This window comes from Notechis scutatus, chromosome 5, assembly GCF_049901735.1.
Source record: "Notechis scutatus isolate UNSWTSFEM ecotype Mainland chromosome 5, rNotScu1.2, whole genome shotgun sequence".
NCBI lineage: Eukaryota > Metazoa > Chordata > Lepidosauria > Squamata > Elapidae > Notechis > Notechis scutatus.
This window is the reverse complement of record NC_142013.1, coordinates 22,958,769-22,972,046: the sequence shown is the minus strand read 5'-3', so window position 1 is coordinate 22,972,046 and position 13,278 is coordinate 22,958,769. Positions and strand designations below refer to the sequence as shown.

The following is a 13,278-nucleotide window of genomic DNA, read 5'->3' as shown; positions in this document are numbered from 1 at the left end:
ACCCATTCAATCTGTGAAATTATATTCTCTTTGGACACACACCTCAGATATGGCAAGATGCTGCCTAAATCTATATACTACATCCTGGCACCACTAGGAGTTGCCTAGATTAGAACTAAGGCCCTAAGTCTGGGCCAGGAGAAAAATTTAGCATCCTACCTGTATTTTAAAAAGGTTTATGATCTACAATCCAAGAAAACTTTAAATCGACTTCTGTAAAACACTTACAGGATTCATAATTAACTTTTGTTGCAGGCACGTCTTCCCCTCAAATGGATGGCACCAGAATCTATATTTGATAAAGTCTATAGTACCAAAAGTGATGTTTGGTCATATGGAGTATTACTCTGGGAAATATTTTCTTTAGGTAAGAAAATTAAAAGATTAAGATACTCCATTTTTAAGATTTTGGAAATAAAATAATTAAAAGCAAATACCTAATCTGCAATCCTATATACTGTATGTTGAAGTTCACCCGATTTGGTACATACATACATATATACATACATACATTCATAAATGTCCTCAATTAAGTTTTTATAATACGGGATTGCAGCCTATCTAAGAAGTTTTAATTCAGCCATAACAATTTATATATATAAATTAACATATTTTAAATCCATTAATAAAATAAATACACATATAATTACTCATGATTTTATAATAGCTCATTATGCAAATAGATTACTTGCAAGAACACTGTAACAGGTGGCAAATCAACATTTTAAATTCCCCTTCATTTTCCTGGCACCTGTAGATGAGTTAGGATTCACAATCTCCAAATTCTCAGATGAGTTTTATCTTAACACTAAGATAGCTCTAAGTTGGGAAGAGGAATCTTCTACTATTAAATTATATCACTCACAATCTTTTAGGAATTATTATCAAGTGAAAACAATCTTCTGACCTAAATTTCCTAATTTGCTCTCAATGCTAGTCCACTTTGGACTAATCATATACAGTGGTGGGATTCAAATTTTTTTACTACCAGTTCTGTGGGCGTGGATTGGTGGGCGTGGCAGGGGAAGGCTACTGTAAAATCTCCAGTCAGAGGTGGTATTTGCTGGTTCTCTGAACTACTCAAAATTTCCGCTACTGGTTCTCCAGAAATGGTCAGAACCTGCATATATGCTGGGCTAAAATTCATATCCTCCCCAGTTGGCATCCCATGCTGAATAAGACATAGTAGAAATTGTAAGCTAGCTGTTCCTATTTCTTTTATTTAAAAGAGAAGCTGTGATACATTTTAGCAACTTGAAAGACAAAGACATAAGAAACCAAGTAAAATAACTATAGCTGTCTTCAAATGCTGCTGCCAAGCCACGTCCCAACATTCCCCCCCCCCCCAAAGGCATTGATCTCAAAATGATGGTGTCAGATAACAGATCCTTCTAGACATAGAGATAGGGGATGGAGCGGGGGAGGGGGGGAGGAGATGGAAGGTCATAACAACCAACCACAGTTACTAGCCCGTTGGGTCACACAATACTGGACCATTGGCACACACAGCTGCTTCCTTTCTGTACTGATCAATGGAACTCACCATGCAAGACAAACACCAAAATATCCCAGACTGAAGTAGTAGAAGGCATTCAAGATGAGAATGCTGAGGCATTGCATTCTTTTTTTTTTCTTTTTTTTAAAAGGAAAAATGCAGGATACAAAATCCTCCTGCAAAGGAAGCAACAATTTCATTCATCAAAGAAGAATGGCAGATGAGACAGACACAACAGCAGAGGAAACCAGTCAATGCTAAGCAGTTCCTTAGACAAACAATCTTCTGGTCATCTAGTCCATGTTTCTAGGGCAGCTTTTATCTCTGAATTAACTCCTTGCTTTCTAAGGAAAAAAAAACCGGTCAGATGAAAATATGAATTTGGGAATTAATTACTTAATTCTAAAGATTCCATTTTTTAATTCTTCTTTTTTTAGGTGCATCCCCATATCTTGGTATACAAATAGATGAAGTCTTCTTCAGAAAGTTAAAAGAAGGCATACGCATGAAAGCTCCGGATTATGCAACCCCAGAAATGTATGTGTGTCTGTGTCTGTGCACTTTTGTTTGGAATATGCACCCTGGTTCTAAGGTGCACATAAAAATACCCAACATCCCGGGGTTTTAGAAGGGGCCACCAAAGATCAGAGCTATGTCCAGGAATAATGCTTATCAATTACCCTGTTTCTAACTTCTACATTCCAAGAAATCCATAGGACAATCCATCAGTTAGCACATACAGTAGGGATTGCATTAAGAAAAAAAAAGAGGAAACATTATTTTTAAACTAAATCAATGAAAGGAATATATACAGTCTCTATTCACAGTGAGCTGAGAATGAGACAAAATGTATATGCTTCATATCTACGATTATGGTTTTTATTTTTATTTTATTAATCAAATTTCTACACTGCCCATTACATCTAAGTGATTTTCAGCAGTTTACAACATCATAAAATATTAAAATGTGATTAAAAAGCACAGTTAAAAACAGAGTTAAAAAAAACCCAAGATTAAAATAAGTTAAAAGTAAAAAGTCAAAGTTAAAAAATTAAGAAGGTTAAAGGGGGTTTAATAAGGTGGAGGGACCATCCTCAAGCCAATCCACCATCCTCAGGATCGCATAAAACACTTAGGCCTCCATGCTAATTGGCAGAGCCAAGTCTTAACAATCTTCTGAAAGGCCATGTACCAAAGATAACATATAATCAGAGTTGGAAGGCACCTTGTAGGTCATCTAGTCCAACCCCCCCTCCCAAGCAGGAGACCCTACACCATTTCTGACAAATAGCAGTCCAATATCTTCTTGAAAGTGACGCTCCCACAACTTCCAAGGGCAAGCTGTTCCATTGGTTGATTCTTCTCACTGTCAGAAAGTTTCTCATTTCCAGGTTAAATCTCTCCTTGTTCAGTTTCCATCCATTATTCCTTGTCTGGCTTACAGATGCTTTAGAAAATAGCTTGACCCCTTCCTCTCTGTGGCAGCCCCTCAAATATTGGAAGACCGCTATCATGTCTCCGCTGGTCCTTCTCTTCACTAGACTAGCCAGGCCCAGTTCCTGCAACTGTTTGTTGTATGTTTTAGCCTCCAGTCCCCTAATCATCCTGGTTGCTCTTCTCTGTACTTTTTCTAGAGTCTCAAAATCTTTTTTTGTAATGTGGTGAACAGAACTGGATGCAGTACTCTAGGTGTGGTCTTACTAAGGTTTTATAGAGTGGTATTAGTACCTCCCTTGATCTTGATTGTATCCCTCTGTTAATACAACTTAGGATTGCATTTGCTTTTTTGGCTGCTGCTGCACACTGCTGGCTCATATTTAGCTGGTTGTCCACTAAGACTCCAAGATCCCTCTCACAATTACTGCTATTGAGCCTGGTTTCACCCAGTCTATATGTGTACTTTTTGTTCTTCTTGCCTAAGCGTAGGACTTTACTTTTCTCTACATTGAATTTCATTTTGTTAGATACAGCCCAGTGTTCTAGTCCGTCAAGATCCATGTGGATCTTGAGTCTATCTTCTTGGGTATTAGCTATTCCTGCCAGCTTAGTATCATCTGCAAATTTGGTAAGTTCCCCTTCTATTCCCTCACCTAAGTCGTTAATGAAGATATTGAAGAGTATTGGGCCTAAGACAGAACCTTGTGGCACCTCACTGCTTACTTCCCTCCATGTAGACTTAAGTGGGGACAATGGCAGAGAAGGATTAATTCAAACATTTCCTTTCTGTTTTAAAAGTAAAATGGAAGAAGGGAAGATATAAAGCCACTGTGGCACAGTGGATAGAGGGCAGTACTGCAGACTACTTCTGCTGTCTGCTGTCTGCCTGCAATTTGACAGTTCAAATCTCACCAGGCTCAAGGTTGACTCAGCCTTTCATCCTTCGGAGGTGGGTAAAATAAGGACCCAAACTGTTGAGGGCAATAGGCTGACTCTGTAAAACCGCTTAGAGAGGGCTGTAAAAAATAGGATAGGATAGGATAGGATAGGATAGAATAGAATAGAATAGGATAGAATACTTTATTGGCCAAGTGTGATTGGACACACAAGGAATTTGTCTTGGTGTAAATACTCTCAGTATACATAAAGAAAAGATACCTTCATTAAGAATCAAGAATCATAACGTACAACATTTAATGATAGTCATAGGGTACAATCAACAATCAAATCATACTAGGAAACAGTCAGTATAAATCGTAAGGATACAAGCGACAAAGTTACAGTCCTACAATCACAAGTGGGAGGGTGATAAGGAGTGATGAGAAGATTAACAGTAATAGTAGAGCAGACTTTGTAATAGTTGAACAGTGTTGAGGGAATTATTTGTTTTGCAGAGTGATGGCTTTCAGGAAAAAACTGTCCTTTTGTCTAGTTGTTCGGGTGTGGAGTGCTCTATAGCGTCGTTTTGAGGGACGGAGTTGAAACAGTTTATGTCCGGGATGTGAGGGGTCTGTAAATGTTTTCACAGCCCTCTTTTTGACTTGTGCAGTATACAGGTCCTTGATTGAAGGCAGGTGGGTAGTAATTGTTTTTTCTGCAGTCCTAATTATCCTCTGAAGTCTGTGTCTGTCCTGTTGGGTTGCAGAACCAAACCAGACAGTTATAGAGGTGCAGATGACAGACTCAATAATTCCTCTGTAGAACTGTATCAGCAGCTCCTTGAGCAGTTTGAGCTTTCTGAGTTGGCGCAGAACGAACATTCTTTGTTGTGCTTTTTTGATGACGTTTTTGATGTTAGGTGTCCATTTTAGGTCTTGTGATATGACAGAAACCTAAAGCACTGCAAAGCAGCATAGAAGTCTAAGTGCTATTGCTATAATCTTTTTTTGCATCTTCTGCAAACTAGAGAGAAGAAAATGGGAAAGTCTTTTAAAATGTTCCAAAAGGAAGAGAGAATGTAACTTCCCTTCCTTCGCATTTTTAAATTTTGATTCTGAGACTGAGCTTGCAGAGTATTGCTGGTATCTCAAATATAAAGCACATGGTTCTTCTGTTGATGATTGATTGTACTTCCTTGTTTCTTCCTTGTTTTACATTTTTTTTTCTGTCACCCTGGAATCAGTCATAATTCTAAAGCTGTCATAACTGGGGACAATTTAAGAAAATCACCAGTCATGATAACAAACAACAAATCCAATTGAACCTACTTCTGAAAGAGTCACTATTTACCATATAAGTTCCCCCAAACAACTATGGGAACCCTGTTAGGCTTTGGCCATATTCTTCTAATATGATTTTTATAGCCCCCCCGGAGTCTGCTGTAAGGGAGAGATGGGATTCTTAATAAATATCCAACAATGCACATATGCAGCAGAATACACTCTGCCAATATCTTGTTCCTGTATGTTCCAACATCCAAGAATGCTCAGCCAATGCAAATACATGATAAAATTTATGGATAGCTGTTTAATGGCAAAACTATGGAGTTCGTTTTTCTGCCTGGCTCTGGTGAATGGTTGTGTGTATGCTAAAAGAATAACAGAAGTTTAAGAAAGAGATCAGAAATTATCAGATACAGATACGGTATCTGAAGTAGCTGCTGATGTTTGGCTTGAAAATCAGTACAGAGACTTGATAAATTTGGAACACATGAAAGACTGATATGAGGAAAAGTGTAGCCAGTACTTGGAAGGCTTTCACTAAGTTAGAAAAGCTTTTAGATAATTATAGTATTGAAATATGATGCAGTAGGCAAGATTCAAATTCCTACTAAAGTCCTTCCTTGCTTGAAATTTATACTGGCAACAGAACATCACATTAACTCCAATGTTTCTAACTGTATCCTGCCCTTATTTTGTTCCCATCTTACATTTTAAACAGCCTTATGGAATCATTACAACAAAAATCAATGTTTTTCTCCTGAAACTATCACAGAGCCAAAGTATATAATGCATTTTTCACTACTTTCTCTTTTGGAAAGTTCATGTATAATCAAAAAAATAAACAAATGGCTCTTCAAACAAATCCAATTAGAGTTCTCACTCAAGGTACAAATAACCAGGCTCAAATTATCATTCTTTTACATATTATGCAAAGACCTATCTATCTGGAGAAAATTTTGATGTTGAGAAAAGTAGAAGGAAAGATAAGACAATGACCAACGGTCAGATGGAAAGACTCAACTACAATGACAATTAATTCAATTAAAATTGTTAAAAAAGAAAAGCCATATAACTTATCAATTAAAAAATGGAGCTCATACCTAAGGATTAGGGTTAAAAATGGCCACAAAATGAAATGGATTACACTTCAGATAAGGCACTGCAGAAGTAAAGCTTGTGATCCCTTTTTTAATTCTTCTGCTTGTTTGTTTTCTTTGCCAGATACCATATTATGCTTAGCTGTTGGCAAGGAGATCCAAATGAAAGACCATGGTTCTCAGAGCTGGTGGAAATATTAGGGGACTTACTTCAGGCTATTGTACAACAGGTATGTAGAAAACTGTGATGTATCTTGTATAGCTTTTTCTTTGAACAAATTGTGGAAACTATATCCACTTTCCTCATACTTCTCTCTTAGAAGTAAGATTTAGTGTTGCTATAGCAGCATGCAAACAATCTGCATGGCTGAAGTTGAGTAGATTCAAACATCATGGAAGCTGGTGCCATGATATTTTCCAGAAATAAGCTACTTGCTTGTCCATAAGATTCAATGCAGATTTAGTCAATTCATCCATCTTTGAGCTTCACATTCAATTCACAAGATGCAACTCTAATGGTTTTATCATTTGGCAGTTCAAATAACAGGTGACATACTTAAAGACCTTTTTCATACATTTTAACCCTGTGTACAGAAAAGTATATTATTATGGGAAGTTCTATTCTGAAACATTTTTTAAAAAACATATCATCCAAAAATGCTTTCAGAATGCATCAGTCCCCGTGTTGATTGTGCCATACGATTATTCTGAATGCAAGGGAGCTAAACTAAATATTATACTATATTTCAGCTTAATTGTGAGATGAATGTAGAGAAATTTAAAAACCTATTACATATTTGTAATATAGGTGTTTTACATTGCTTATATAGCAATTAGTTTCACCACTTTCTCCTTCTGTCTTCATAGGATGGCAAAGATTACATACCTTTGAATACTCTAGTGCCAGAGGATACTGGGTCTGACAATTGCTCTCCAAGTTCCTCTGATCTTCATGAGAGAAAAAACAGTTCAGTACCAGCCTTGACTAATGCAAGTGCTGAAATTTTGGGGTAAGATAAAATGTCAGGATATTTTACATATTAAAAATAGTTGAATAACAGTGTGGTTTGGCTATTGGATCTAGAAAATGCAGTTTGTTGACCATTTTAAGAAGAGCTTGGATGGATCAGAACAAATGACCTTTTGGTTTTTAACCATAAATCAAATGCATAAATGAATCCGATTTCCTTCATGAATGTATTTGGGAAGCGTACAAACAAGATATTTTCTGGGCATAATTGTAGAAGGCAAAAGGGATGGCCTTGATGGACAGGAGGAAAGATCATTACCAAACTAACAGTCAAATGGAAGGAGATCAAGTCTGGAGCAGAACTGTAACCTTAAGTATTGTATTTAATAATTTGTAAAGTTCATTGCAATCACAAAAGTTGGCACAGTACCATTCCTGCTCACCATTAAAAAAAAAACTGTAAAACTGGAGTTCAGCATTGATAGATGCGGTGGCTGGTAACTCTGCAGATAGCAGGCAGAGTTCAAGAGCTGAGAGATTCTACCAGTGGTAAAACAGCCCATCCTCTAACTTTGTGCAGCTCCAGTGCTTCAGCTCAAAATTAGGCTTGCATGCTTTTAGGTGGTTTTTATTTTTATATTAAATATACAGCCACCAATCTCACCAAAAGAGACATACAAAAATATGATAAAACAGAAAATGTAAAAACAGCAGGTATTCCAGGTGAGCAGGAAATAAATGTCATATAAAAATAGTAACTATGCAGGATTGGTAAAAACTTGATATTCTTTGTATCAAATAAAATTTGTGAACATTCTTTTTATAATTAGTAAAAAGTATCAGGCATATATTTATGCTATCATCCGTGATCAAATATTCACACGTAGCTTACTATATCATAATGTTTTGAATTGATATTATCTCAAAAAGCTTTTTTCCCCTGTTCACTTTCAAAGAAAATATGTTCATGCTTTCAAGATGAAACCATTCCAGAGAGTCTTTGAAGAAACTTCATCTAAGCACACGTTTCAGCCTGATGTAAGTCCCAAAATATGTGGCACAATAGTTCTTTTGGATTCAGTCCTAAATTGATGAATGGAAGACAAAGAAATGTTGAGAGATACTTTTAATTTCCTCAAGAACAGTCAGCTGTTGTGTGGAAGAATAATTTCATTCAGGTTGTTCTTGGGTTATAGAGATAGCAATAGCACTTAAACTTATATACCACTTCACAGTTGTTTAAATGGCCCTCTCTAAGCGGTTTACAGAGTCAGCATTTTGCCCCCAACAGTCTGGGTCCTCATTTTACCAACCTCAGAAGAATGGGAGGCTGAGTGAGAACTGAACTCTGGCAGTCAGCAGAATTAGCCTGCAATACTGCTAATTCTAACCACTGCATCATCACGGCTTATTATGCCGGCAGTTGAGATTGGAATTGCCATTGCTAAGGAATGTGGTCGTAAAGTGCAACATCACTTAATTGCATGGCTTATCAGCAACAATCCTGGCAGTCCCAGTTGCTATGGTAACACCTATGACTATGCAAATCATTAAGCAGGAAAAGTTGGGAGTTCCAGGCAAGCAGGCTGGCAAGTGACAGCTAGGCATGAGAGCTGTATGTGTGTGGGGAAGTGTTATAGGTAAGCACTACAGATCACAAATGGGTGTTACATGACATATGCTATGGAATGTGGGCAGGTACACAGTTATCATGGAAAGGTGCTACAGAGAGCACCTGTGATGTAATCACAAGCCAAGCACTGAGTGCCTGGATTGCAGTCATGTGACTGCAGAGATGCTATGACAACCAGAACTCTGAGGTCCAGTCATAAAACCCTCTCATTCAATGCCATCATAACTGTGGTCCCTGAACAAATCATAACCCGAGGATTATCTGTACAATTATTTTAATTTCTTGAAACACATAGCATAAATATCAGGGTTGGTTTATTTCTTGTCAACTAGAAAAAATGATTAAAAAATATTTTTATTTAATGGTTCTCTTATCCTAGGAGCTAAAAGTGGACAAACAGGTCATCATAACTTTTAGTTTAGTTTAGTTTGGTTTACTTTATTGTCATTGCACCTCGTACAACAAAATACCATCTTCAGTGTACATTATAACTATGAAAATAAACACAAACACACATCCTTCACATTCTATACACTGAATTGAAAACCCCTGATATTGCATTAATATTGCACAATCCAATTTGAATTGGATTGGGAATAGGAAATAGTTGAACCCACCTGGATCTCCCAAATATATAACTGCTAGCTCTCAAACCTCTAATCCTGCTCTTTCCTCTTTAAGTAAGAGACTGCTTAAGCAGTGGTAAAGAAAGGAGGATTTGGGGAAACCGTGGCTTGTTGTAACTCTTTAGAAAATCTGTCCCTCAAAAGGGTTTCCAGGCTGGATTCCAGCACACCAGAAAAAGAAGAATTTTAATTTCTCTTGCTTCCTTCTTCCCCTTTCTCCATCATTCCTGGGGCTGGACCAAAGCCACCATTCTCATTACAAATTCCCTTTTTTTAAAATAATTTTAAAAGAGTTTCTGGAAAAGATACTAGTTGTGATGCAGTTGATTTTTTCTTTCTTCTGTTTCAATATTTTAACAGCAGCCTGGAAAGAGTTCAGGAGATCATAAAGCTCTTACTGAAATCTAAACGCAAAGAACTTAGTTTATATATTTGTTGAGCCATATATTAGGCATAAAAATCAAAGGTCCATCATATTATAGATATAAATAAGAGGAATGAACACAAGTTCAACCAAGCAAAATGCATCCATTGACTATTGATCATTTTCCACACAAATCAGAAAAAACAAAGTTATTTGTTTCTGGCCAGTGATAAAATGAAAAAGGTTGCCTCATTTGGGCAGTTTGTTTGATCCGGACATGAAATAAACAAAAAATTTCTCACCGCAATGCAACTATCAATCTTGCCAATAAACCCATCTTTTCTATGTTTTACAAAACAAAGTTTAATATTTTGAAATTCTATGCATCAAGATAGGCTTGGCAATGTTATAAAGAAAGTCTAAAACTTCATAATCAGAATGGTATTCTCTTTCAGAATTATCAAGCTGAGGAGAGAATGGTTCTGCCTTTGAAACAGCTAAAACGTTTTACATGGACTGGCCTCAGACCAAAGCAAACTTTGGGGAGGTATTTCTTTCTTTCATTTATTAAAAATATTTTCAACTTAACGGGTGCCCTAGAAGGGTAAACAGTTCTATGAAAATATATCATAATATGATAGAACAAAAATCAAAATGTATCATAATAAAACAAGAATGAAAACAGTGAAGTTAACTATACAAACATAATATTAAGTCCTGGGAAGAGAATGGTATGAGAAAGAAACTCAAAATAATTGAGTATGCCTATTGCCTATGTTTGGTTTAAGATGAGGCAGAGAAAAACTGATAGGTGTTCAAGATCTTGCTATTCTAAAAGAGCAATTCTGGAATTTCTGAGGTGTCTGTTTCTTGATATTGCCTATTGAAAGGCTGTCACTTCCCAAGTAACTTCTGTTCACAATACTACTGAATAGATTGCAGGAGGAACTATTGTTGCCATTGATGTCTTTCTTAAAAGCTCCACAAGAAGGCTAAAACTTTTACTGAGATTGAGAGAATCCTGCAAGTCTGATTTTGCTGTACCCCTTCCTTCTCATTATAGTTCAATGACTTTGGGAGCTGTCTGCCTGAACCACTTCTGAAAGTTATTTAGAACTTCAGAACTTAAACACTTCAGTCCTTTTTACGTAGGCAACATCTCGTTTTTTCCATCTTCCATCACTTCCATCTTCCTTACTCTCTATATATTAACTATTTAATTTTATTGATACTTTAAATGGAATGCTACATCTTAAATGTGTTTTTATTTTACATTAGTTACATAATTATGTTTTAAAAAGTAAATAGCAAAATACAGTAATAGTAAAAAAAAATTCTTGTCTCCCAGCTAAAGAGATATTGTTTTCACTTACAGTTTCTACCCTGGAAACAGAAGCAAGGGACCTGTCTTTTTGGACACAGCTGAGCCAAATGACTACAGCTTAAGTTTTGATCATATCACTGACACGATGCAGCCACTTACCTGTAGCAAAATAATTTGGGAAGAGAAACTAGTGCAGGATATTTCTCCTTCCAGTCACAATTCAATGGTGCGCCATTCTACTTGCTAACATTAAAACACCTGTCTTTTTGAGCTGCAAGTCTCTGCCACCACTTCAGTGCCTAAAATATTATTTTGCTGCTCATCAATTCATCATCACCTGTGTCAAAAATCATTTCTATAATGCAATTTCCCATATCAGCATGCATTAGCCCTTATCCAATAGTTGAAAGTCACATAAAAAGGAGGAGGGAGGGTTATTATGTGTGTTGTCTTACTTATTGCAATAATAAAGGTGGGAAAAAATATAGTAAAGAAGAGCTATTTACTAGAGGGAATGAAAATCTGGTGCATTGATCTCCCCAGTTCTTAACATCAGATTAATGCTCTGGATTTCATCTTTTATAAGCCTGACTTCACACTTCTACTAATCATTTGTCTTTTTGTGGAAAAGGAACAATTTTATGACACTTTTAAGACAATTTAAACCAGGGGTGTCAAACACAGGTCATCACGGTGGCGTCATGCGATGGGGCTTTCCCCCCTTTGCTAAACTGGACGTGGGCGTGGCCAGCGTGACACATCTGGCCCGTGGGCCATGAGTTTGACAGCCCTGATTTAAAGTAAATCTGATACCTTTCTGGATGAAGCAGCATAGCTCAGTACTACCATTTCCAGCCAGCTGAAAACAGAAACACTGACTTAGGGACAATTTCTACTTTTGAACAAGAAGAAACAAATTTGAAAAAGTGGCCCTGTCAGATATTCAGCTGGCTCTATCATTAGGCAGAAGGAAGCAATTGCCTCATATTAGCAATTGTTGAGGGCCAGTAGTAAGAGCTCCCCAAATGTCTTCTTGAGTGTTTCAATCTGACGACAGAGCATACCCTCATACCTGTAGAAATACAGGTAGTCCTTGACTTACAACAGTTCATTTAGTGACCATTCAAAGATATGCCACTGAAAAAAGTGACTTAAGACCATTTTTCACATGATCGTTGCAGCATCCCCATGGTCGTGGGTCAAAATTCAGACACTTGCCAAGTGACTCATATTTATGACGATTGCAGTGTCCCAGGGTCATGTGATCACGTTTTGCAAACTTCTTACAAGCAAAGTCAATGGGGAAGCCAAATTCATTTAAAAACCGTGTTACTATCTTAAGAACTGCAGTGATTCACTTAACAACTGTGGTAAGAAAAATGTTGTAAAATGGGGCAAAATTCACTTAACAAATGCTTCACTTAGCAATAGAAATGTTGGTCTCAATTGTGGTCATAAGCTGAGGACTAACTTGTAATTTGTTACATGCTTTCTACAGGTCTAATATAAAGAAACATACTGTAGTATACATTGGGCTAAATAAATATGCATAGAATTGCTCTTTTTAAAAGTTATTTCGAAGTTTATAGAGTTTAGCTTCCCGCAATGCACTGACAGGATAACAAAAAATTCTGTATGTATTTCTTATATTATATTCAGATTTTATATTCCAATAGCAAATGACAACATAGGAAGATGAATTATTTTAAATTAGCCTATTAAGGATAACACTAGTATCCTATTGTAGCTAATCCATATGGAATGGGAAGCTAAGAAATCTCTTTCTGAAGTACTGCTGACTGATAGTTGCTATTTCAACTATAACATTTATGTAATGCTAAATCTGTCCTGCAAGCTTCATTCACACTGAAGGTTGGGTAGCATTGTAGTGAACCATTGTTTTGGTTCATGAATGAACCACTGGATGTTAATCTGTCAAAGCCACTCATGTTAGTCATGCTTACATTCCATTGACAGTAATGAAGCTCAGATTCTGCCTAAATTTGCTTCACTGGGGTCAGCCAACAGTTCTTGGCTTAAGTCCTATCCCAATTATTTTGAATGAAGTTTCATTGAACTCCAGTGCAGTTCACTTCTGAGGATACTTGCATAATATTACATTGTTAAATGTATTTGGATTTAGGGGCATTTTATAAAATCAGTACGCCTA

The 13,278-nt window shown here is 36.7% G+C and overlaps 1 protein-coding gene across 3 annotated transcripts in view; it reads left to right on the top strand.

The window, feature by feature from the left end:
- Positions 1 to 13,278, top strand: part of FLT1 (fms related receptor tyrosine kinase 1) — a 120,910-nt gene extending 107,632 nt beyond the window's left edge. For 2 of the 3 annotated variants that reach the window (XM_087966325.1, XM_026675044.2), the window contains 7 exons: positions 256 to 367; positions 1,933 to 2,032; positions 6,316 to 6,421; positions 7,059 to 7,201; positions 8,118 to 8,199; positions 10,240 to 10,331; positions 11,160 to 13,278. In XM_087966325.1, the coding sequence (XP_087822451.1) occupies positions 256 to 367; positions 1,933 to 2,032; positions 6,316 to 6,421; positions 7,059 to 7,201; positions 8,118 to 8,199; positions 10,240 to 10,331; positions 11,160 to 11,355 (831 nt within the window). In that variant the 3' untranslated portion in view covers positions 11,356 to 13,278. Of the gene's footprint in view, positions 1 to 255; positions 368 to 1,646; positions 1,847 to 1,932; positions 2,033 to 6,315; positions 6,422 to 7,058; positions 7,202 to 8,117; positions 8,200 to 10,239; positions 10,332 to 11,159 lie in introns of those variants that run through there. The other variant, XM_087966326.1, reaches the window with a different exon arrangement.